This window comes from Maniola jurtina, chromosome 4 (genome assembly GCF_905333055.1).
Source record: "Maniola jurtina chromosome 4, ilManJurt1.1, whole genome shotgun sequence".
Taxonomy (NCBI): domain Eukaryota; kingdom Metazoa; phylum Arthropoda; class Insecta; order Lepidoptera; family Nymphalidae; genus Maniola; species Maniola jurtina.
The window spans coordinates 15,260,532-15,284,518 of record NC_060032.1 but is presented as its reverse complement, the minus strand read 5'-3'; the positions used below and the strand labels follow the sequence as shown (position 1 = coordinate 15,284,518).

At 37.5% G+C, this 23,987-nt stretch overlaps 2 protein-coding genes and 1 long non-coding RNA gene across 3 annotated transcripts; 2 read left to right on the top strand and 1 right to left on the bottom strand.

The window, feature by feature from the left end:
* Positions 1–631: 631 nt before the first annotated feature.
* LOC123864171 (dynein axonemal light chain 1-like) lies at positions 632–2,790 on the bottom strand. Its single transcript, XM_045904458.1, has 4 exons — positions 2,516–2,790; positions 2,086–2,197; positions 1,717–1,863; positions 632–794 (listed from the first exon to the last, which is right to left on the bottom strand). Exons 1-4 carry the CDS (start codon positions 2,668–2,670, stop codon positions 645–647), a joined length of 564 nt encoding a protein of 187 aa, XP_045760414.1. The 5' UTR covers positions 2,671–2,790; the 3' UTR covers positions 632–644.
* Positions 2,791–5,517: 2,727 nt separating this feature from the next.
* Positions 5,518–13,680, top strand: LOC123864123 (probable ATP-dependent RNA helicase CG8611). The gene is made up of 13 exons (XM_045904368.1): positions 5,518–5,643; positions 5,718–6,259; positions 6,805–6,973; positions 7,126–7,283; positions 7,366–7,651; positions 7,963–8,191; positions 8,355–8,887; positions 9,557–9,733; positions 10,728–10,816; positions 11,467–11,568; positions 11,875–12,026; positions 12,529–12,748; positions 13,505–13,680. The coding sequence occupies exons 1-13, from the start codon at positions 5,605–5,607 to the stop codon at positions 13,638–13,640; spliced, it is 2,832 nt and encodes a 943-aa protein (XP_045760324.1). The 5' UTR covers positions 5,518–5,604; the 3' UTR covers positions 13,641–13,680.
* A 2,681-nt stretch (positions 13,681–16,361) lies between these two features.
* Positions 16,362–22,909, top strand: LOC123864194. The gene is made up of 3 exons (XR_006795724.1): positions 16,362–16,374; positions 21,719–21,723; positions 22,791–22,909. It is a non-coding gene; the product is annotated as an uncharacterized LOC123864194 (long non-coding RNA).
* Positions 22,910–23,987: the final 1,078 nt, after the last annotated feature.

The following is a 23,987-nucleotide window of genomic DNA, read 5'->3' as shown; positions in this document are numbered from 1 at the left end:
GATTATAACAGAAATGAAAATATGCATATATACCTAATCAATCGATTTTAATTTTAATTTTTCATTTTACCAATTATTTCTCTATGACAAAATATATTATTTAAGTATTCGGTATTCGGCCGAATAGTATGTAGATATTCGGTATCCGGCCGAATATAATAAAAGCAGCCGGATAGGCCGAATACCGAATAGTAACCGAATATTCGTTGCAAGTCTAATCTAAACTGATGTGAGGTCTAGTAACATCAATAATATTTTAATCGGTCATAGACCACAGCACGACAAAATGATCGAACAACCACCAAGTTGGAAAATTGCGCAAGTAAGGTACCTAGTAAATAAAGTAGGGTTCGATCTGAAAAACTCACCTTGTAAGTCATTAATTAGCTATTGTCGTCATGTACCTAGGTATAGCTTTATATGTATAGGTAAGTAGGTGAGATCTGAAATTGTCTCCATGTTAGAAACATATTCAGATAGAACAAACAAAAAAAAACTAAATTAAAATCGGTTCATTCGTTTATAAGCTATGATGCCACAGACAGATACACAGATACCTACACAGGTTAAACCTATATAACACCACTCTTTTTGGGTCGGGGGTTAAAAAAGTACGTAGTTTTGCCAGATTTGGATGTAAAAATTTATTCAGTGTCTCTAACTATAGGAATGCCATCCAGTTTCGTAATTTGTGACAGCCGGTTCGCCGCCTGATTACGCCATGTTTCGACATCCGGCTGGTTTTCGCAGATTGGATTTCCAATGAAAACTAGATCCCTCAGTGCCGGGCATTCCTAAAAATGCGGTTAACTTTTTACATTCAGGCGAAGGGGGCAAGTGACGCGAGTGTAACTGAAACTCGTTAGACCTCGACCACACGAAATTAACATTGCACGTTTTTTTATGGTTCCGTACCTCAAAAGGAAAAACTGAACCCGATATAGTATCACTTTGTTGTCTGTCTGTCTGTCCGTCGTCGTGTCTGTCAAGAAAACCTATAGGGTACTTCCCGTTGACTTAGAATCATGAAATTTGGCAGGTAGATAGGTCTTATAGCACAAATAATGGAATAAATCCGAAAACTGTGAATTTGTGGTTACATCACAGAAAAAAAATTAAATTTGTTTCAATTTTCAAATGAAGATAACTATGCCAAGTGGTGTATCATATGAAAGGGCTTTACCTGTACATTCTAAGACAGATTTTTATTTATTTTTATGCATAATAGTTTTTGATTTATCGTGCAAAATGTTGGAAAAAATACCCGAGTACGGAACCCTCAGTGCGCGAGTCTGACTCGCACTTGGCCGGTTTTTTTAATTCATATAGTTACAAGTTAGCCCTTGACTGCAATGTCACCTAATGGTAAGCTATAATACAGTCTAAGAATATGGGAGTGGGCTAACCTGGAAGGCATACCCCTTTGGTTTCTACACGGCATTGTACCGGAGCGCTAAATCGCTTGTCAGCACGTCTTTGCCGGTAGGGTGGTAACTAGCCACGACCAAAGCCTCGCACCAGACCAGACCAGAAATTTAGAAATTATAAAATTGTGAACCCCTGCCGGGAATGTGGATCTTCTCCTTTCAAATTTGATCACGTAGAGAAACTCCGAGCATTCTCTTTCTAGCTCTTATTATACTAAGTATACCAAGTATAAACCACCTAGAAATATTATATACCTACCAGCTGAGAAACTGAAAATACAGTACATACTTGAAGTCTGTTAAATTCGACCCATTCCTTGATCAAATTATTGGACATGTAGAGCACACGTAAGTTCTTCATTACTCCTATGCCTTTCATCTTATCAATTTGGTTGTAGCTTATCCACAACTCTTCCAGTGTTTCAGCGACTGTTTCCTACGAAATGTTAGACATACCTACGTAAAATTTAGGTAGATATGTATGAACTTGTAAAGTCAAAATTGGAACTAGAATGAAAATGAAAGTGAAAATGAAAATTAAAATAATACTTAATGAAAATGAAAAGGAGAAGGAAAATTAAAATGAAAATGAAAATGAAATAAAAATGGAATGAACATGATTTCACTATGCAACAATCTTAACAATTCATAAACTTACTAAGCCAGCAAAAGATTTAATGTAATTTCTTCCCAATGACAAAATCTTCAAGTTTCTCATGCCAGCAATACCTACCACTTTGTCGATCATATTTGAAGATAGGCTGAGCTTCCTTAAAACAAATTATAATTTTAGCGAGATTTTAAGAATAAAGGTCGCAACAGACCATCGATGTCAACAGACGTACCTAACGTGTGCCGGACGGGAAAAACAAATATTAAATTAAAAACTAAAATAAATTAAATTAAATATAAAACCTCATCAAGACCACCGCAGCGAGGCATTGTACTCAAGATGCTGGCAGCATTACCCCTTTCGATGGCTGAAACTGCAACTCGACCATCTTAGCATTCGCAGCGGTCTCCCTTTTCTCCTTTACCCACCAAACTATGGCCTCCTTGCACGTTGTTAGTTTAATACTTACACTTACTCGCAACTAACAAGCGTGGAGAGTGCACCGTCCATCTTCTCTATCGGCGGCCATTGGAACTGCAGCTCGACTACCTTAGCATCCGCAGCGGTCTCCCCCTTCTCCTTTTCCCACCGCGCAATGGCCTCCTTGCACGTGGTTGGTTTTAAAGCCATGTTTGATTATAGAGAAACCAGGGACCTAGAAATCTGTATTAGTATTTTAATACAATCCTTTTCTATCCCAATTTATTTATTCACAAAACTAGGAACTTAGCAAAGCAAATTTGACAGAAATTGACGGTTAGTCTGATCTGATGGTTCGTTGACAACATGACAAAGTTACATAATTTATGGTTTACAGAAGGTTACTCTCTGTTACTACAGTTTATCAGTATAATATTTTTTTTATTAGCAATGATTGTACATGGTTGGTACATGGACTGCCGCTGAAAACATAGATATGTAAAAAATATATCTTCTCAATTTATAATTTGACTTTTTTGGGTCCCCTAAATAATTAAGCTAAGCGAAATAATTTGCTCCCATTTTGATCTAATTTTCGTATACCTACCTAATCTATCAAGCCCCTTTTAAAACTAAGTAATTGTGAATTGTGATTATATCCAATCTGATATATTCACTATATTCTATTCACTTATTAATTATCTCAATTCTCAATCGCGCAATCATTTCAGAAAAACTCCCAAACGTGAATAATTGAGTCCCAAATAGAGTAGATATAGGATTTATTATGATATCTATAGAAAGAAGCGCAGAATCCCTGCACTTGAAATTCCTTGTGCAAACATTGGAGGGAGCGGGAGGGCCTGGAGGTGTGAGGGCGCGACGTGATTACCGCCGGCCAACCGGGACGACCCGACCCGCTCCCGATTGTAGGTAAAGCGCCCGAGCGACACGATTTAAAGGGCTATAATGTTCCTTAATAAAGCAAACACTTTATTACGAAAAGGTATGAAACGGAATTTGTAACTTTTACAGAGCTTTCCATGAAATTCTAAAATTTCATGCATTCTTTGAAACAAGAAATTATGTAGGCAAGTAGGTACCTAAGTAGGTAGGTACCTAACTAAATGATAGATAATCGCGATTTCTTCTGCGTGGATTTAGTTTTATTTAAATTCCTTCCTTTCCTGTCCTTGTAGCCTCTCAATATATTTACTCGTACAATAACATAATTTTTGTAAGACAAAATATTCTTAGTCACAAGAAAATTGGCGATCTACAATAACAGGCTAACAGCTAGACACCGTAACAAGCTTGCGACTCCTACGCTCTGTCTCAGGAAGGTCCAAAAGTCATTTGTGGGAATGGGTATAATCTTTTATAACAACATTCCGCAATCAATTTAGAACTTGCCTTTCCACAAATTAAAAAAAAATTGTTAAAACTATGCTCCTGAGAAAAGCATATAATATTATACAATCAAAGATTATTATGTAAATGATAAAGAGCGTGGATATGACTTGCAGCTCGCACCAGCAACGCGCGGGACTTCAATTACTTTTTTACATGGCATAATAATTATTATGCATATCAAATCTTTGAAAAGAGCAACCGCAGAGTTTCTTGCTGGTTCGTCTCGGTAGGAAAGGCATTCCGAACTAGTAGTAGATGCTTCTGACGATTCAAAAGTACTTGTAATAGTTTGGTTGAATAAAAATATTTTGAATTTCGAATGTGCACTACCCCTTATCTGAAGGTCAGCTCTATTTTTTTTACTGAGGATTTGAGACATATTGGAATACTGAGTAGGTACGTACTTTTAATGTTATTTTATAGAAAAACGAATTAAGGGTAGAAGAGAACACTTTACGGATGAGAGTCCACGTGGCGGCACGTGCCCTCAAAGTATTGCTTTATGACTCCTATGGGGTGGAATAAATATTTGTAATCCGAAAAGCTATGTTTATATTATAAGTGCCCCTGTTATGTATGAATAGGATCATTTAAGAACCATAGACGTAATTGATCAACGTAATGGAACCGGAAAATATTAGTAGTTAGGTGCGATCAATTTTCTTTTGAAGTTTTTATGGGATAGTTTTATTTTTGTACCTACTTTAACAGATTTTTGTGATTTCGCTCGCTAGAATGCTATTGAAATCTTTCTTATACTTACATAATATTATGTTAAAAAAACCGGTCAAGTGCGAGTCAGATTCCCACACAAAGGGTTCTGTACCTTCGTACAAGATGTAAACAACACTATGTAATTTTTTCTTAAATTTACAATTTTGAAGTCTATTATATTTTGTTGTTATAGCGGCAATACTGTGTAATAAAACCTAACACACAGAAAATTTCAACTGTATACCTATTACGGTTCATGAATAGACAGCTAGCTGACACACAGACAGAGGAACAGACGGACGGGCGGACGGACAGCGGGAGCTTACGTGGGTCCCGTTGCTACCCTCCGGGTACGGAACCTCAAAAATAATGTTTGTGTGTCTCTCTCTCTCTGTTTCTATGCATTCACGCATCGCTCGTCCGATTGAGTTGTAACTTTGTACAGCAGCTGTTGTTGATACTTTCCAGAGAGTTTCTGACATAGTTTCCTTATTTTTATTTCTATTCTATCAAATTAGGTTATTTTAGGTCTACCATAAAATTTAAAAAGAATCTTGCAGAAAAAGCAGTTATTTTTTTTCAAAAGTTTATGTACCATACCTATTTATAATGTTCTATTAGGTATACAAAGTCATCCAAAATTATATGAAAACATTGTCGTAATATAAAAGCCCGATTTGAATAACATTTACGGCTTTTATCGTTTCTTTCGTATTGTGAACCTAATTTCACAAAATATGTCATTTAAAAATAGATTGATAGCATTAGCACAGCATAATGTTTTTATCATTTTCAATGGCATCCTGAAACTCCTGCTACTATACCAATGTTACCCGTTTCTACTGTATGACGTTCCTGCATTTTAACGGAACAGCTGCATAAATGTCTGTTTTAGAACGCATGTGTGAACTGTCACAACAACATGAAATGTCATAACATGTCAATTCTCATTTCTCAACGTGTGTGATTAAATAAATAACCTCAAAGTTAATGTGTTTGGAATAAAATTAATTTAAAATGGATGATTTACAAATGAATATATCAGTTCTGAAGAAGGTAAATGTTAGTGTTTTAGCGTATTATGGATTAAAAATTCCAAGTTTTGCTTCATGTATTAATTGTTATTTTAGAAACCTAAGAGGAATAACAAACCAGAATCTTTGCCAAACAACGCTTCAGATTACAAGTTTAAGCCTAAACCCGACTTTAGCGGTAAAATAATTGCTAGAAAAAGAGCCCAAAATACAGGTCCAAGGAAATTTCTAGTAAAAAATTCAGACGAACCGCAAAACAAGGTACCCAAACTGTCACAGTCTACTTCCTCAAAGGAACATAATTTAGCATCAACTTTGCGGGATCTCAGTGAAAATACAGGCAAATTTCATGGCAAAAATTATCAGGAGATTAACGATGAAATACAGATTAAACAGAAACCTCGTAGCGGGCCCTGGATATCATCTTTATTCAAAAATAATCCTGAAGTTCCTAAAATGGGACAGAAAGCTGTCAAACCATTAGTTGAAAAAGTTTTTGCTGGCAAGACATTTTCAGATTTAAATATTCACCCTCACAGCATTGCTAATTTGAAACAAAATCTTAATTTGACTGAGTTGATGACAGTACAACAAAATGCTGTTCCCATTATTTTAGAGGGTAGAGATGTTTTAATCAGGTATGCCATTCAAGGACAATTTTTTTCATATTTTATCTCATTTTTGGTTCATCGTGATCAACCCATTGGCGGCTCACTACTGAGCACAGGTCTCCTCCCATAATGTGAAGGGTTTGACCATAGTCTACCACGCTGGCCTAGTGCAGATTGCCAGACTTCACACACCTTTGAGAACATTATGGAGCTCTTAGGCATGCAGGATTCTTCACAGTGTTTTTCCTTCACCATTAAAGCAAGTGATATTTAATTGCTTATAACACAGATAACTGAAGAGTTAGAGTTGGGTGTGGGATAAGGTAGCAGATAGACACACTTTCACATTTATAATATTAGTATAGTATGGTGTTCTGTTAATAATCATAACTTATTAGTATTTGTAATAAAATTGAATAAGGTTGTCTGGCAAGAACGGCTATTTAGCAACAAGAATAATCATACAAATAATTGATATTTTTATGTATTATTCATTTAGTTTAATGAATCCGTTAAATACTCTGTTCACTCCTGTGGTTCAAAGCATATTAAAGAAGATGTTTTATTATCAGATCACAAACAGGATCAGGGAAGACTCTGGCATATGCTTTGCCTCTCGTTGAAGGACTACAGGCAATAAGGCCAAAAATAAACAGGCATGATGGTGTTAGGGTTATTGTTGTGGTGCCTACCAGAGAGCTAGCTGTGCAAACATACGAGTTGTTTGTTAAACTTGTTAAGGTAAATTCTTTAAAAATACATGTAAATAAATAATTTTAGTAAGTAACCTTTCTAGTAAAACTTAGGTATCATAAAAGTAGATATGTTTTATCTAAAGTGAAATAATTCAGTTCCAAACTGTTTATTTATTATATTAATATGGTTTTTCATAGCCCTTTATCTGGATAGTGCCTGGTTTACTGAGCGGTGGTCAAAAGAGAACAGCAGAGAAAGCCAGGTTACGAAAGGGCTTCAGTATATTAGTTGGAACTCCTGGCCGTATTAATGATCACTTAAGGCATACACATTCATTAAATTTTGCTAAAACTGGGTGAGTTAATTATAATGATTATTATTATTTAGTATTTATTTATTAATGATTATTATTTTAAACTATTTTTTTGACATCTTAGGTGTCTTGTACTAGATGAAGCAGATAGATTATTGGACATGGGTTATGAAAAAGATGTAGCTGCTATTGTGAAAGCCATTGAAGACCACAAAAAAGCAGCCACTTATGACCCTCTCGCACTTATAAAACAAACCATTAGTAAGAAAACTGATGATAATGATGATAATCAAGATGAGAAAGTTGAAAATTGTGAAGACAAAATAGAACCAGACATTAAACATCCTTTAACCAAAGTTTTTTTGTCTAAAGAAAGGCAAACTATACTCCTCTCTGCAACACTTACAAAGGTATGTGACATTTTTAAAACTTTCAGTAATTGCCTATTTTAATAATATATCGCCGTTTAAAACATGGTAAACTAGCTCATACCCGCGACTTCGTTGGCGTGGATTTAGGTTATGCAAATTTCCGTAGACACACATTCACACACACATACACATATACACACAAAAACACACACACAAATGCAAACAAACAAACTTTCGTCCAATATTAGTGTGATGTGATATTTTCATAATGTAGATAGTTGGATACACTATAAGATGTGACTTTAGGATTAGATAAAGAAACTGTAATAACATGACTTTGTTATCTTTAGGCTGTCGAAAATTTAGCGGGAATAACAATGCAGGATCCTGTATTTGTAGATACATCTGACGGTAAAACTCTTGTCGCTGATTCGTTGAAACTAACCAAACCAATTACTGAAAATGTAAAATTAGATCACCAATCTCTGGATGATAAAAAACAGAATGTTGTTATTGAAACAGAGAAAACGGTTAGTCCTATAAAAGAAGTGAATGATGACAAAGAAAAAAGTCGATCAGGTAGTTATTATTCCTTATCAAATCGATTTTAATAATATATTTAATATATTTTTTAATATAATTAAAATAATATAAATTTTAATTTCGAATTTAATATAATTAAAATTATAATAATATGATCAATTTAAGTAAATATTTTCTAATGTTTATTTAAATGTTTTAGGTCTAAAAGCTTTCAATGGATCTAAGCACCCTGAATTATTTGGTACCATCAGTAATAATGAAGTTTTAGTTAAAAACACAAAATTAACTGATGTTAAACACGACACGGAAAGTGATAGTGATTCAGATTATGAATATTTTAAAGTTCAAAAAGAGATAGAAAATAAAAAAGAAAGTTCAAAATCAGAAGAAGAAAACGTGGAAGAAAAAGATATTCCCGAAACTAAAAATACCTTTGTGCAAGCCATTAAAACAGCTATTGTCGAAGATGAACTTATATTGCCAGCGTCAGTTAATCAGACATTCCTCGTTATACCAATGAAGCTTAGATTGGTAACATTATGCTCCCTTATAGTTGAACACTGTGTACTAAATAAAAAGGGAGGTAAAATGATAGTTTTTATGGCAACTCTAGAAATGGTTGACTATCACACAGAGTTAATAGAGACAGTTTTAACTGGTAAGGATTTAAAAAAGAAAAATAATACAAAAGCTAAGAAAAGAAAGGCTAACAAAGAACAGGCAAGTGATGAGGTAATTACTAATTAAGTTTCTGTTTTACAATACTTTGATAATATTCAATGACCATCATAGAATTTAAATAAATCTGGGAATTGATAGATAAGTCATTACCATTTGCTTTATGATTCTGATCTGAATATCATAGAACCATTTTGTAAGTTTTATAATTTGATGTTCTCAGTATGAAATTCGACGTAGTAGTAAACGTAAATAAATAATTATAATCCAAACAAATTAGAAGTTAAAGCAGCCTCCTTGCAAAAAGTCTTTTGGCCAACAAATATTAATATCAAGTGCGTAATAATTGTAGCAGAGTGTCTATCAATCAGAAGTGATAGCAATCATCAAAATACAACTATCAAACTTCTGTCCTAGATCCCCTTTTTTTGCTGGAAGGAAGGGTGGAGGGGGGGGGGGGGGGGGGGGGGGGGGGGGGAATCTGAGAGCTTGGATTAGCATCCAAGGGGATGTATTCCCTTTGCCTCATACACCATGCAAATAAGCCCCACAGCTTATGCCACATCAAGCTGCCAGGATCCCAGGTGAAAGCCACACTCCATGACCCTGAAGTCCCAGCGCCTGGGACTATTCCATCAGGGCGTTGATCAGCGCCATCCTAGAGATCCCCTAGAGTTTAAATATCACAGTTTTCTGAAAGAGAATTATTCTAAAATTTCCTAGGACGATTCAGCATCAGACGGATCAGACTTTGAGATAGATTACGAGGCGCCGGGCGAGGGGGGCCTAGTGCCCCTCGATCTGGATGTGTTCAGCTTACACGGCTCAATGCCGCACGAGCGGCGGATAGAAGTATTCAAGCAGTTCCGTGCGGCAAAGAGGGGACTACTTATTTGTACAGTAAGTATCAAACTACTTAGTACTTACGTATATCTAATCGAGAGAAAAAATTGTATATTAATTCTCCTTTAATGGCTTTAAAAATCTGTCGTATGCTCCAAAATAAGATCGTCTTGGCTTTCTTGAAATCCATAAAATTATAAAACCAACTATTTTATGAATGCCAAGAAAGCCTACTTGCGTACATACGGGTAATATTGTGCATATTAAATACATTACCTTCTTTTTCAGACGCCATTTCCTTTTAAACTTTTTAGACTAAGTAATAAAAGGAGCTTTCAGAATAATTAGAGTTATTATTAATAAAGATTTCTAAGTAAATTGAACGTGAATAAGATCCAAGTTCCAGCCCACATAGAGTTAGTTTTAGATATTCAACTTAGGGCCAACTGGCCTAACAAAGACATTTTGATAGATTTCCAATACAAAAACTGTCATAACGTCAAAATGCGCTAGTTAAAGGTAAAGAAACAGGACCTTAAAGCTCAGATGTTAAAGTTCCTAATTCTGTGCAATCGTTTTGGTTGTTTTCGCGTCGATTTATGATTCCTATCATTAAATATCCAATGCTGGTTTATTGACAAGTGTAAATTAAAAATTTTCAACACCCCCGACAAATCATTTTCAAATAAATAATTATGTATATCTAGGCAACGTCCATCTTGACAGCTTGACATTTGTCAATTGACACTTGAATATTATGAACCTAAGGGTTATCTAACCTTATTTTCTACAAGAAAACTGGAAAATAGCTGATAACTTTTAAACGGCTGAACCAATTTTTTTGGATTATAGCTAAGAACACTCTCGATCAAGGCACCTTTCAAACAAAAGAAGTAAATTAAAATCGGTTCATTCGTTTAGGCGCTACGATGCCACAGACAGATACACAGATACACAGACACACAGATACACAGATACACACGTCAAACTTATAACACCCCTCTTTTTGGGTCGGGGGTTAAAAAAGAATGTAGGTTTATTGTGTGTATAGGACGTAGCAGCAAGAGGACTGGATCTACCTAAAGTGGACTTAGTGCTGCAATACTGCGCTCCGGCTTCCGCTACGGACTACGTTCACAGGTATTGTAAAAATCTGTACCATGGCACAAGAAATAACACTTTTGTTTATTTTTATTTTCAAGGCGACCATTTTAATTTTTTTATTATTTGCTGCTATAGCGGCAATAGAAATATGTATTACGTGAAAATTTAAACTCTACCTTGGATGAATTATCCAAGCTCTCTTCCTCTTACCTCATTACGTTCCCCGGGTTACAGCCCGCTGACAGACAGACGGACGGACTTAAATGAGTCCGCGCTAAAGCACACATACCTATTTGTAGAGGATAGACTTTCTTCTTCATCGTAACACTCTTGGTAGAGTGGTCGTGGTCATCACGAAGTGACGTTTTTGGGGGCAGATGTTATACGCTTCACGAGCATTCGCCACTTCTCCCTGCTGGGCGATAGTCTGGTACACTTGTGCATGGCACCGACCACTGCGGACTTAATTTGGTAGCTCCATCGCGTAGGCGACCTTCCTCGCCCTCTGGTTCCCTCCACCTTGCCTTGCACTACAAGACGCTCAATGGAGTCACTCATGCCGGGAGATATGCCCGAAGTTTAGTATGCGACTCTGTACTAACACCGTCAGACGTTGTTTAATGCCGAGTTCTTAGAGTACAGAGACGTTGGTGGGATAAATTTTACTTTATTTTAAACATTCATAGGGTAGGGCGGACGGGACGCGCGGCGCAAGTGGGTGCGGCCGTGTTGTTCCTTCTACCCAGCGAGGCAGAATTCGTGAGGCATCTAGAACAAAAGCGTGTAAGGTGAGTTGACATATTAATTTCTCGTTAAAAAATCATTTGGGATATGAAAAAATAACTATATTTCTTAAATTTTAAACTGAGGGTGACTCCCAATAATAATCGAATCGGCAAGATTCAGTGTCGACTTTTCAGTTTTCAATCGGCTTATAATGAAACCTGAAAATTCCTGAAAGGCCGGTAACGCATCGGCGGTACCTCCGGTGCTGCAAATGTTCATGGACAGCGGTAATCACTTAACATCAGGTGTCCTGCCTGCTCGTTTGCTCGCTATTTTTATATATAAAAAACCAGTAATATTATACGTAGGTTGCGGCAATCGGACGAGTCGCGGGCATTAGACGCGTTGCAGTCCGTAGTACCCTCGGCGCCGACGCGCCAACGCGCGGCCATCGCGGTGCAAACTAAACTCGAGTACACCGCACACAGCTCCAAGGAGTGGCTGGCGAGAGCTAGCAGAGGTATGTATACAGGGTGTAACCAGATTGTACTAAAGATTACTGATAAGATACCATAAAAAAATACCAAAAAAAGTCCTGTCTTTATGTATCAACTGTCATGTCAAGAGTACGATTTTAGCCCTTTTTTTTCTCTCTCGTCTGGCTTTACAAAGATCCAAAGTCAAGTTTGTAGTTATTTACAAGTTAGGGAAACTATATAAGTATGGACTTCGTCTGTGCCAGCGCAGTGTGCCGACACACGCGCGGCACCCCTTTAGAGCGCTTCCCAGTCAGTTCCACCTCCAAAAACACCAGTAAAACACTAAACCCGACCACTTATTAAAAAAAAATACTCCAAAAAGGCAGAGCACGCGCGCCAGCAAACGCCAAGACAGACGAAGTCCGATTTTAGCCCATTAAGAATAAACCGGATGTTGTTTCTTACCTCTACTTTTCCTTACCTAATTCTAATCTTACCTATTCTAATTTACCTTGATACTTACCTCTATTTTTCTGGTCCAAGCGTTCACATCATGGGTGCGTTTCTACTCCGGCTACCCGCGCGAGGTGCGCATGTGGCTGGACGCTCGACTTCTGCACTTAGGCCACGCGGCTAAAGCCTTCGCACTGAGAGAAACTCCCGGGGCACTGGCCAGGCGCGCTCGATCTGACCCGAAGATGGAGAAAGAGAGGCCCACTAACCGATTGACAATACATGATGAGGAAGATAAGAAACGACCTGGGTAAGTCTTTTTCTAAAACCGATGACCTGAAGAAGGTGGCGGGGAGCGGGTGGATGAGGAAGGCGGAGGACCGTGTTTGGTGGCGCGTTCTTGGAAAGGCCTATGTCCAGCAGTGGACGCATACAGGCTGATGGATGGATGGATGGATGGAAGTCTTTTTCTAAATACATATACAACTGACTGATTTATAACGCATAGCTCAAACTACTGGACGGATTGGGTTGAAATTCTTATGGTGATAGCTGTAGTCTTTTAAACGGGAGGTCTTTGGTTTGATTCCTGTTTGGTTTGGAATTTTTTAATTTCTAAATTGCATCATCACTTACCAGCAGGTGAAATCAAAGTCGAGGGTTAATTTATAACAATTGAATTTAAAAAATAAATACAAACAGAGAGTTAACTTCAGCGCTAACCTTGAATGGTATCAGCATTTCTTCGATGCGATCGATTGCTAGACGTCATACGCGTTTTCAGTATAGAATTATCAGTTTTTTAGCCCCCGACTCAAAAAGAGGGGTGTTATAAGTTTGACGTGTGTATCTGTCTGTGGCATCGTAGCTCCTAAACTAATGAAGCAATTTTAATTTAGTTTTTTTGTTTGAAAGGTGGCTTGATCGAGAGTGTCTATAATCCAAGAAAATCGGTTCAGCCGTTTGAAAGTTATCAGCTCTTTTCTAGTTACTGTAACCTTCACTTGTCGGGGGTGTTATAAACTTTTAACTTCTAAAAACTAACTAAAATGTCGTTTTTCTACAGGTTCCCGAAAATGAAAGTGGGTGTGTTCGCACACAAAATGGTCAACAAACAGAGCTCTATGCATACGGCTAGTGAATTTGATAGTGGGTTGCCACCAGTCGACAGTTATACGAAAAAAATCAAAAAGAATATGTAGATATCTAGTTAAATCTTTATGCCATTGTAAATAAAGTTTTACATACAATATTCTGGTTGTTATTAATTCTCTACGTTTTTTATAGACGGCTTTTGGCTGAAACCTATACTTACAGCGTAGATACTTTGCTCATACAGGCGCAGACTTAGTTTCGGTTAAAATGTGACAGATTTATGCCTGCAGGGGTATAATAGAATAGAATAGTAATATTATTCCTCTTAAAATATAGAACAAGCATTTCGTAATTAAATGAAATAATCACCTTGGGTAGCCTTCATATAAAAATATGTTAGAAATTCAATCCAAAGATGCTAATCCAAATAGGGACAGTATGAAAATGAAAATTCAGTGATTTTAACTAACATTAAATTATTTCATGTTGTTGCAAATATCAAAAACAGGAAATCTGTTTCATAATTTTTCAACGTACACTAAATTCATTACTAAAATAAATGTCTAAATACCTATTTATTTATATTGCGCATTGTAAGGACACCTCCAAAACAGCAATGTGCCATTTAAAGTAAAAATGCTCTCGCACTAAAGTTCGATATTCTAACCACAATTTTTTGAGAAGGTATTTTTTTTTAAATCACCTGATGTTTTTAAGCAAATAAAAATCTGAATCTAAAATTCTGTACCCGAGTTCTCGAGTTAATAACGGATACAAACGCGGTTAACTTTATATTCAACAAACAATTTTGTATGGTGGTTTAAGAGCTGTTTTATGAGCAGTAGCCAATGGAACATGGACCTCGTCCAAAAATTCGACCGCAGGCCGACTTGAGATTAATGGCAGGGCGGCCGATGGCTACCGTTTTCATTTCTGACTCACAAGTGACTCGAATGAAAAATGATTTTAAACCATTACCGTGCCTCGTCCGGCCTTTTGATATTTAAATTTTTTTTCAAGCGGCCATCATTATGTCGGGATGAGTTGCGAATTTCGCCCCAGCCCGCGGTTTTTGTTAGTCCCGAGGACTTTTTTATCGTGCTCATTTACGATGTTTTTATTGCTGCATAATGGAAAATTAAAAGAGTATTGTGGGGCGCTTTCATGCTGTAATCATTCTTTTCAAGGTTGAGCTTTTCTCCTTGGTGACAATATTTTAAATGACTTAATCGTGACGATGATAAATTCGTTGATTGTTACTTTCACCATCGAGTCTTGGCTGCATTTTATTTATACCTATAAATATTGCGATGAGTTGTGAAGTTGAAGACCAAGATCAATCTCAGATCTGCGTGATGATTCAGTGATCAACACTGAGTGATAGCCACCGAGCTTATTTGACATTTGTTTTTAATCCACTGAAGTTTTCTTTGAAAAATTATTTGAATACTAGCGACCCGCCCCGGCTTCGCACGGGTGGACATTTATTTTTTCTATTTTCCGGGATAAAACATAGCCTATACGGATTCGGAAGAATCCCTCTAAGTAATGGTAAAAGAAATTTTGAAATCGGTCCAGTAGTTTTTGAGTCTATTCAATACAAACATACAAAAAATACAAAAATACAAAGGTTTCCTCTTTATAATATTAGTATAGATCACTCAGTGAACCAGGAAATTAGAATCAACCAATGTCAAGTTAGTTTGATGGCTATCATGGAGACGAGTTGATCACTGAGTTAGTGTGGAACCCTCATAGTTAGTTATTATTATTATCGGCATTGTACCAGTCTTTCAATAATTCAACAATTAACAATCAATAATAGCGTAGGTGTAATAAATACACCCATAATAAATGCTTTGAGTTTGAGCAGTTTTTATTTGTTGAAGTGGCAATAGGTAGGTAGGTATTAGGTAAGTACTTAACATTATTATTTGGAGAATCGATGGAGTTTGGTGTCCAAACTCATCTAAGTCGCGGGAATTGCCACCTCACTACCAAACCCCTGCCAAGGAAAACTTGGACGATGGGTGTACGTGAGTGAACACAAAACATGCCCAACAGTGGAAGACCTTTGGTTTAGACGGTGACGACTGGGCGCCATCATAGATTAGAAGTACCTAAGTAGTTCCTTGTTTATCCATAATAATATTATAAACGCGAAAGTGTGTCTGTCTGTCTGTCTGCTACCTTTTCACGTCCCAATAGTTTAACCGATTCTGACGAAATTAAGTACAGGATTAGCTTATATCCCGCTGACGGACATAGGCTACTTTTTATCCCGGAAAATCAAAGAGTTTCCACGGGATTCCCAAAAACCCATCCACTTAACCGATTTGTATGTTTGGTACCGAAGTAGTTTGCGTCCCTGTAATCGAAATAGGCAAATTTTTATTCCGAAAATTCAAACAGTTTCCACGGGATCTATAAAAATCTAAACCCACGCGGACAAAGTCGCGGGCATCCTCTAGTTAATAATAATTTCCCTAAGTTATTTAATTGCTACTTCGACGATAAGGAGAAATTCTTTCTCTGTTCTGTTATATTAGTTTATTCATGATATCCAAACAAAAAGTATGTTTTAGCATTTTCACATTTCCATCAGTTCGTCATCCGTGGAAGTATAGTTGTGTGGCCCGGCTTCGCGCATCATTAAACAGCTCATTTGCATGCCGGCCGGCGCCAAAGCTCGTGAAAAGGCCTTTTCATTAGCATCAGCTCTACTGAAAAATTGTTTTGCCAGATATCGCTTATGTAAAACGGGACCTATTTTATTTGATTTAAATTATTACTCGCAACTATGACTCAATTTGCTTTGAGTTTATTTTCGTTTTTACACGCGTGTTTGTGTGTGTGTTTTGATTAATGATATCTAAGTTGTTATATCAACATTCCACATTAGTTCCAATATAATATGATTTCGTTCTGAGTCATAATAATCTAAATTACCTATGTAAAATGAAAAGCTGACTGATTGATCTATCAACGCACAGCTCAAACTACTGGACGGATGGCTGGGCATGCAGTGCAGATACTTAGCTAAGTATTTTACCGTTTAAAGTTTAAACTGTCGTGAGTAATTTCCATTATACTATTATATATAGCTCGATTACCACTCACTGACTGACTCATTGACTTCGAACCCTTCCAGGGTCGTTTTTCAAAGGGACTCAGCTTGCTGCGTCTTCTACGCCACTCTTATTACTGATAATTCCTATGAACATCTACCTATGTTCCTAATACATGCAGTAGCAGAGTAGGGAGAACGACACTGTATAATAATACCTAACAGAAAATTGTGACCTATTAGCTTCATATTGTTATTAACGTTTTTAACAGGCACAATGGTATTACACGAAAAGATTACCATGATCCATACATGTAACTATTCTATTCACGTGCTCGAACAGTTGGTCTGTGCGTTGAGCGGTAGACGCAGGGTTGGATTTCGTAGTATAATTATACCATTTTTACCATTATTTCATAGTGTGTAGCATGTAGTATGGTGATGCCACTATATTACGCGAAAATATCATAATTTTGTCTGCAGGGTCGACCGACTTATATTTTGGCGAGTTTACTTTTTAAAATCCCGATATGGTACGATAAATATATAGTACAATATCGGAAATTTCGACACATACGGCAACACCAAATCAGACAACGACAAGACAGACGGTGATTTCCCACGTGCTGTTTTAAAATCCTGTTCGTCGTTCTGACAGAGAAGGATTATGTATTTCACCAAGAGCAAGATAATACGAAACCGTAGACGCACAATGCCCAAAAACCTGGTTCATAGACAAAAAAAAACATGAAAAACGTCAAAGGTGGTATAATTTTTGGCAAATAGTATAATTTTAAATTTTATGGTCTGAATCCAACCCTGGGTAGACGGTATAGTAGGTATAGTAAGTACAAACGCGCCGCGTCATAGCCTACCGAATGAGCACAAAGCGGCGTTGATACCGAATATTCCATATAAATATTGAGCTAATCGCCCTTTCAATAAAGCGGCCCGCTTTTTATTAATAATTGATCGAAGAGCGGCTAGTCATGCGCCGTATTGTGAGGAACATATTTTTTGCTGTACCTCAACTCATTAATGAGTGCCTAGCTCCGCATATGACGCGGGGGCGTGTTTCAGTGAAACTTGTCCGAAACTAATTTTCGACGAGTATGGGATGCATTTTAAATGCTGTGGAACCAATTTTGTTTACTTTCCCAAACGCTTATTAATATTTTTTTAGCTTGCTACTGTTCGTGTTTTTAGGATTCTCTACCTCAAAAGTAAAAACGGAACCCTTTAGGATCACTTTGTTGTCCGTCCGTCCGTCTGTCGTGTCTGTCAAGAAAACCTATAGGGCTCTTTCCGATTACCTAGGTTCATGAAATTTGGCAGGTAGGTCATATAGCACAAGTAAAGGAAAAAATCCGAAAACCGTGAATTTGTATTTCGGTATCATATGAAAGGGTTTTTTTTTTACCTTTACATTCTAAAACCGATTTTTATTTATTTTTATGCATAATAGTTTTGGATTTACCGTGCGAAATGTCGAAGAAATACGGCTGTAAAGCCGATTCACACCAAGCATGTACACGTGTCACGCGCGTAGTGACGCGCGTGAATCCGTAGACATAACTGCACGCATTACGCCTACGCGAACGTTTACGCTACGCAAGCGGTATGACATGTCTCATACAGTTCCATACATTACAACGCAATGGTACGCGTTACGTTTACGCTTATGTGACTCATACGTGGCCGGCGCTTTAGTACGGAACCCTCGGTGCGCGAGTCAGACTCGCACTTGCCGGTTTTTGTTTAGGTACTTAGCCAATATGTAATCGAAATTGAAGTGTTGATTGCTTATTTAACTGAGTGAATAATGTAGCGTGTTTCCAAACAGTCTGGTAATTAGCGGTATTCGGCTCTTCATCATAGGCATATCGAGTTCAGGCATATTTTAATGAGTTACGCTTACGCCTATTCATGATTTTTTTGCAGGCATATAGACACAAAATATGTGTTTATTAGAACTTAGAAGCCAATTATTTAGTTACTCAACTACTACTACTACTACTAGCTACTCTACGTATAATTAGGCCATGTCCTTTCACATTTTTCAGTTGTTTTCTTCTATCTTCATTTTTATTTAAAGCTATTTGTACACGACTGCCCAAAAAAGTGGTATGTAATGTTTTCAGGGTTCGCGTAGATGTATGTATGTACTCTATGCGAATTTCTTTGTTCCACCATAACTTCCAAAGTAGATAGAGCATCTAAACATTTTGAAGAGCAAAATTATAATAGAGAGTCTATTATAATTTTGCTCTTCAAAATGTTAACCCTAGCCTCAATATTTATAGAATTCGTCATTAATATTAATGTTCCCTTCGTTAGCAAATTATTTTTTTATCTAAGGCGGTCTTAATAAATGCATTATAAAATCAATTGTTACCAACGAGGAGTCCATACTAAGTAGATAAATGTCAATGAATAAATAATAGGGTTAGGTACCTTACTTGATAACAATTCTTGAATTGTAATAAATCTGTACTTATGTAAATTTTTGAGCAATTAAATATCACTCGCTAGTGTCCCGGCCATATTAACAGCCAACAACGCGACGTTAACAGGGCTCTCTCCGTCACTTACTCCATACAATCGTAGTCCCAATTTCATTTGAATATTATGCAACCAAAGTCCATGTTTTGCAGACATATTCTAGAAACTATATCTGTGCCTGTGGTGTTTTAGATTTTTCTAAAAATATGTAGTTTTAAAATTACAGGGGCTCAAAGATTTTTATGTGAAGTTTCAAGACCGCAACCGTAACTCTGAAACCGAATATTTTAACGGAAATCTGGAAAACCACAGGCATAGATATTAGTTCCCGGAACGTTTCCACAAAATTCCATTGAGTATGATTGGTTAGTATTCCAATGAGAGACGAACTACGTTTGTATGGAGCGAGTGACGGAGAGACCCCTCTTAACCGTTCAAGTGTGGCCACTCAGTTTAACGCGTTGATTATCGCGATAATTATGGCGTTGTTTGTAGCAATTATGGCAACATCACGGGGAAATTGTGGCGAACTTGTATAGAGCGCACTTTGCTCAGACTTAAGTCACTGTTAAAACGAGACAGCGTTATACCGCTGGCATAAATCTGTCTCATTTTAACTGAAACTTAAGTCTAAGCAAAGTCAAAGAGCACTCTAAAGATTTCAACCAGAGAGCTCTCCATAATCTTTTCAAAGGTGCGTGGAATGGATGGACTACCTATGACCTAAACCCTTCTATTCTGAGGGGAGTTCCGTGCTCAGTAGTGTGTCGGCGATGGGTTGAGATGATTGATATTGACGATAGGGTACCTAGCTGTTATACCTACCTAAAGTAATTAAAACATTTCTACGCAAATCAAATAAAAGGCTAGTGAGGGCGCGATGTTTTATGTTGATTTATTGGAAGCACGTTCCATCATCAGAAGCATTATCACTGACCTCTACTAATACAAGAACGCTGGACTGGCGATTGCCGATCTATTTATGAAAGAATTTGATTTTTGCCAATTTGGCGCCTACGCCTATAGCACAGTAAGCGTCATACTTCAAACTTATGCTGAAATCTATAGAGCGCACTTTGTGTTTGCTCAGACTAAAGACACTGTTAAAACGAGACAGCGATATATCGCTGGCATAAACTGTCATAAGTCTGAGAAAAGTCAAAGTGGGCTTTTAAAGATTTCAGCCTAAATGTTAGTGATGAAACATAGTGTCGACAAGAAGACTATTTGACAGTGTACGCTTCGAATCGCCACAAAAAATAACTGTCATTTTGTATGGTACATCAGCTTTTCTAGCGTACTTGTATTATGTCAATTTCAGTGGGCATTATTGTCTACAACGATAAGTGAAGTGCAATTATTTTTTCACTCGCCTGTTTATTGTTCCCGTGAAGTTTAATGTTCGTTTGTATGTTAGCTCACCGTTACCTCATGAATAATAACAAGCAGACGTTCAGACCTTAATAGCGAGTGTTTTAGGGTTCCGTATGTACCTCAGGAGAAAAAAGGAACCCTTATGGGATCACTTTCTTGTCCGTCTATCTGTTTGTCACAGGACAAGGGGAATCAAAATCTATAAGTAGACTACTTCCCGTTAACCTAAAATCATGAAACTTAGCAGGTAAACAGGTAGGCAATGTCTTTTAAAGCATAAGTAAAGGAACATATCCGAAAACCGTTAATTTATGGTGACATCACAATAAAAAACGTGTTACGACGAAATAATATGCTCACTAAATCACATCATAGATCATGCTGTCCGTCACTAACATCGTAATTCATATTCTAGATTGGGCTTCTTTACAGAACACTTCAGATGACATGTGTCATCCACAACCTGTATACATTTCAAAAATGTTGGATATGACACATTTTCTTTGAATCGTCCTCTAAAGTCCCCTAACTTGATTACAAATTCCAGTGTTCATGTATTTTATGACTTACGATCCCTGAAGTGCTCGGTGTGGAAACCAATAGGGTTTCTAGTACGATGGTACGGAACCCTTCGTGTGCGAGTCCCACTCGTACTTAACTGGTTTTTTTCCTCAACACTATGATTATTTCTTGCTATAACTTACAGTTTTACAAAGTGAGCGCTCAGTAATAAAGTTTTATCATAGTTAAACATCAAATCGGCTTTCCACATCATTAGGTACCATACCAGTCGGTTTATTAACCCGCTGTGCGGTTGTATTGAAAAAATCGGCCATGTTTGCTTATTCTGAGCTTATATTTACAACGGTCTGGTTGGGTTTCTCATTGGATTCATAATTTTATTGTTATAGGCATATTGACACAGTATTCAATGGAGTCTCTTCTTCTGGTATGCGGGGCAGAGGGCATACCAGGCTGGGGCCGCGTACGTCAGGCGGGAACGGACGTAGGCTCCGTAGACTCTTAGTTTGGTTTTAGTGGTAAGCTTCGAACTGAATAGTGAGTGAAGCATCGACCGGGCCGCCGCTGCCTGGCATACGACGTGATCAACTGTGGGGGCCATGTGCAGTTTTCGGTCGATGTGGCATCCTAAGTAGCGCACTGAGGTCTTCCACTCTATGTCTACGAAAAAAAAAAGTGTTACGAGTTACGAAATAATAAGTTTATTAAATCACACCATAGATGGCGTTGTCCATCATTACATCTATTTTATGATCTGTGGTCGCTGAAGCACGGTTATTTCTTGTAGGATGGTACGGAACCCTTGGTGTGCTAGTCCGACTCAGACTTGACCAGTTTTTTTCCTCAACACTATGATTATTTCTTGCTATAACTTACAGTTTTACAAAGTGAGCGCTCAGTAATAAAGTTTTTTCATAGTTAAACATCAAATCGGCTTTCCACATCATTAGGTACCATACCAGTCGGTTTATTAACCCGCTGTGCGGTTGTATTGAAAAAATCGGCCATGTTTGCTTATTCTGAGCTTATATTTACAACGGTCTGGTTGGGTTTCTCATTGAATTCATAATTTTATTGTTATAGGCATATTGACACAGTATTCAATGTTCATTGATATATGTTTAGGTACCTAGCTACCTACTTAGGTACTTAGAAACATGAAATAGTAGGTAAGTACATTACATGAAGGAGCGGATTTTCCACACTAATATTATAAAGAGTTGACGATTTCCCTGGCGTAGTGGTAAGCGTATGATCTTATTAGTCGGAAGTCTCAGATTCTATTTCCAGCAGGGGTTTGGAATTTTATAATTTCTGGGTCTGGTCTGGTGGGAAGCTTCGGCCGTGGCTGGTTACCGCCCTACCGGCAAAACCGTGCCGCTAAGCGATTTAGCGTTCCGGTACGATGTCGTGTAGAAGTCTAAGCAGTAATAAGTTTAATGGAAACTGCCATACCCCTGGCAAGTTAGCTGGGTAGGGTACGGAACCCTAAAAACTGCAGTAAACTCTTCGGGAACTCTCTCCTCTTCTCTCAGGAAGTCTCTTTAAGAGACTTATGACCAGCAGTTGATGGCCAGTAGAGACGATGACGACTATGTTATTCAACAGTTATTAAAAAAGTGGGTTTCCCTTCAATTACGCAATTAAACCTACGAGTACGCTATATAATAAAATTTATCTCCATTAGGAAGTCATAAAGCTAATTAGTTAGAAAGAATTAACACAATTTCAATGTTTTGCTAAAACTGTACAATGTCCCATCCATGACTCCGTTAGGGTGTGTTTACACGAGCCACCGTACGGCACGATTTGCGGTCAAGATACGTGACACACGACACACTGCACACGACGTGACGTTTGTACGATTTTCCACGAGTGATGATTCCGCAACCACACGGCAGTTGCAGCTTGTCGTCTCCACATTTGCCCATTCATTAAATTGGGTTTCGAATTCAATCGGCGCCAATTTCCTACAATTTTGCATTACTGATGAAGAAAAAGTTGCAAACAAATAGGTATATTTGATTTATCCACTTCTAAGAGAAAGAAATACATTGGTGTCGTGAGTCGTCATTCATTCATTTTTTTTTATTTTAAGTCTAGGATCAATATAAATGGTCGAAATGGATATACTGATTAAGGCGGTTCAGTTCGCCAGGCTCTAAAACCACTAGAAATTTAATCGTCACCGCATTTTATCGTGCCGTGCGGTGGTTCGTGTAAAAACGCCTTTATGATGATTATAATTGATAGCGTTTCTCATTCACTCAATTATATTAAATGGAGTGAACGTTGGCTGTTTCCCGCTTTGGAACAATAACGATAATCAGATGGCAGCGTCTCGTGAACAATGACACCGCGGTTTGCTGGGGTAACCATTAACGCTGGATTAAAAAGATACATTTTATGTAATAACCCATAGCACTTTCGAACAAGGGAGATTTTCAGATAACATCGTCGGAGAGTGACAATTGGGAATTGTGATTGGCAGTGCTGAGCAAGTCATACAGGCATAAAAACACTACTTACCCTAGTTGTAAAGTGTAATAACTCAATGCTCAGTATCCGACTGCACACCATGATCCAAACTTCATAGTCGCTGATCGTGACCTTCCTGTGTTGGAGACAATACGCACAATTTCAGCTTTTATGAAATAACGAAGGTCTGCAAACGCTGGCTCAATCCATAACGTACGTGACCTCCAACGTCATTTTTTTTTTCTTTTTTAGGTTCCATACCTCAAAAGGAAAAACGGAACCCTTATAGGATCACTTAGTTGTTTGTCTGTCTGTCAAGAAACCTATAGGTACTTCCCGATGACCTAGAATCATGAAATTTAGCAGGTAGGTAGGTCTTATAGCACAAGTACAGGAATAAATCTAAAAATCCCGAATTTGTGGTTACATCATTAAAAAAAATGTGTTTTAATTTTCAAAGTAAGATAACTATACCAAGTGAGGTATCATATGAAAGGGCTTTACCTGTACA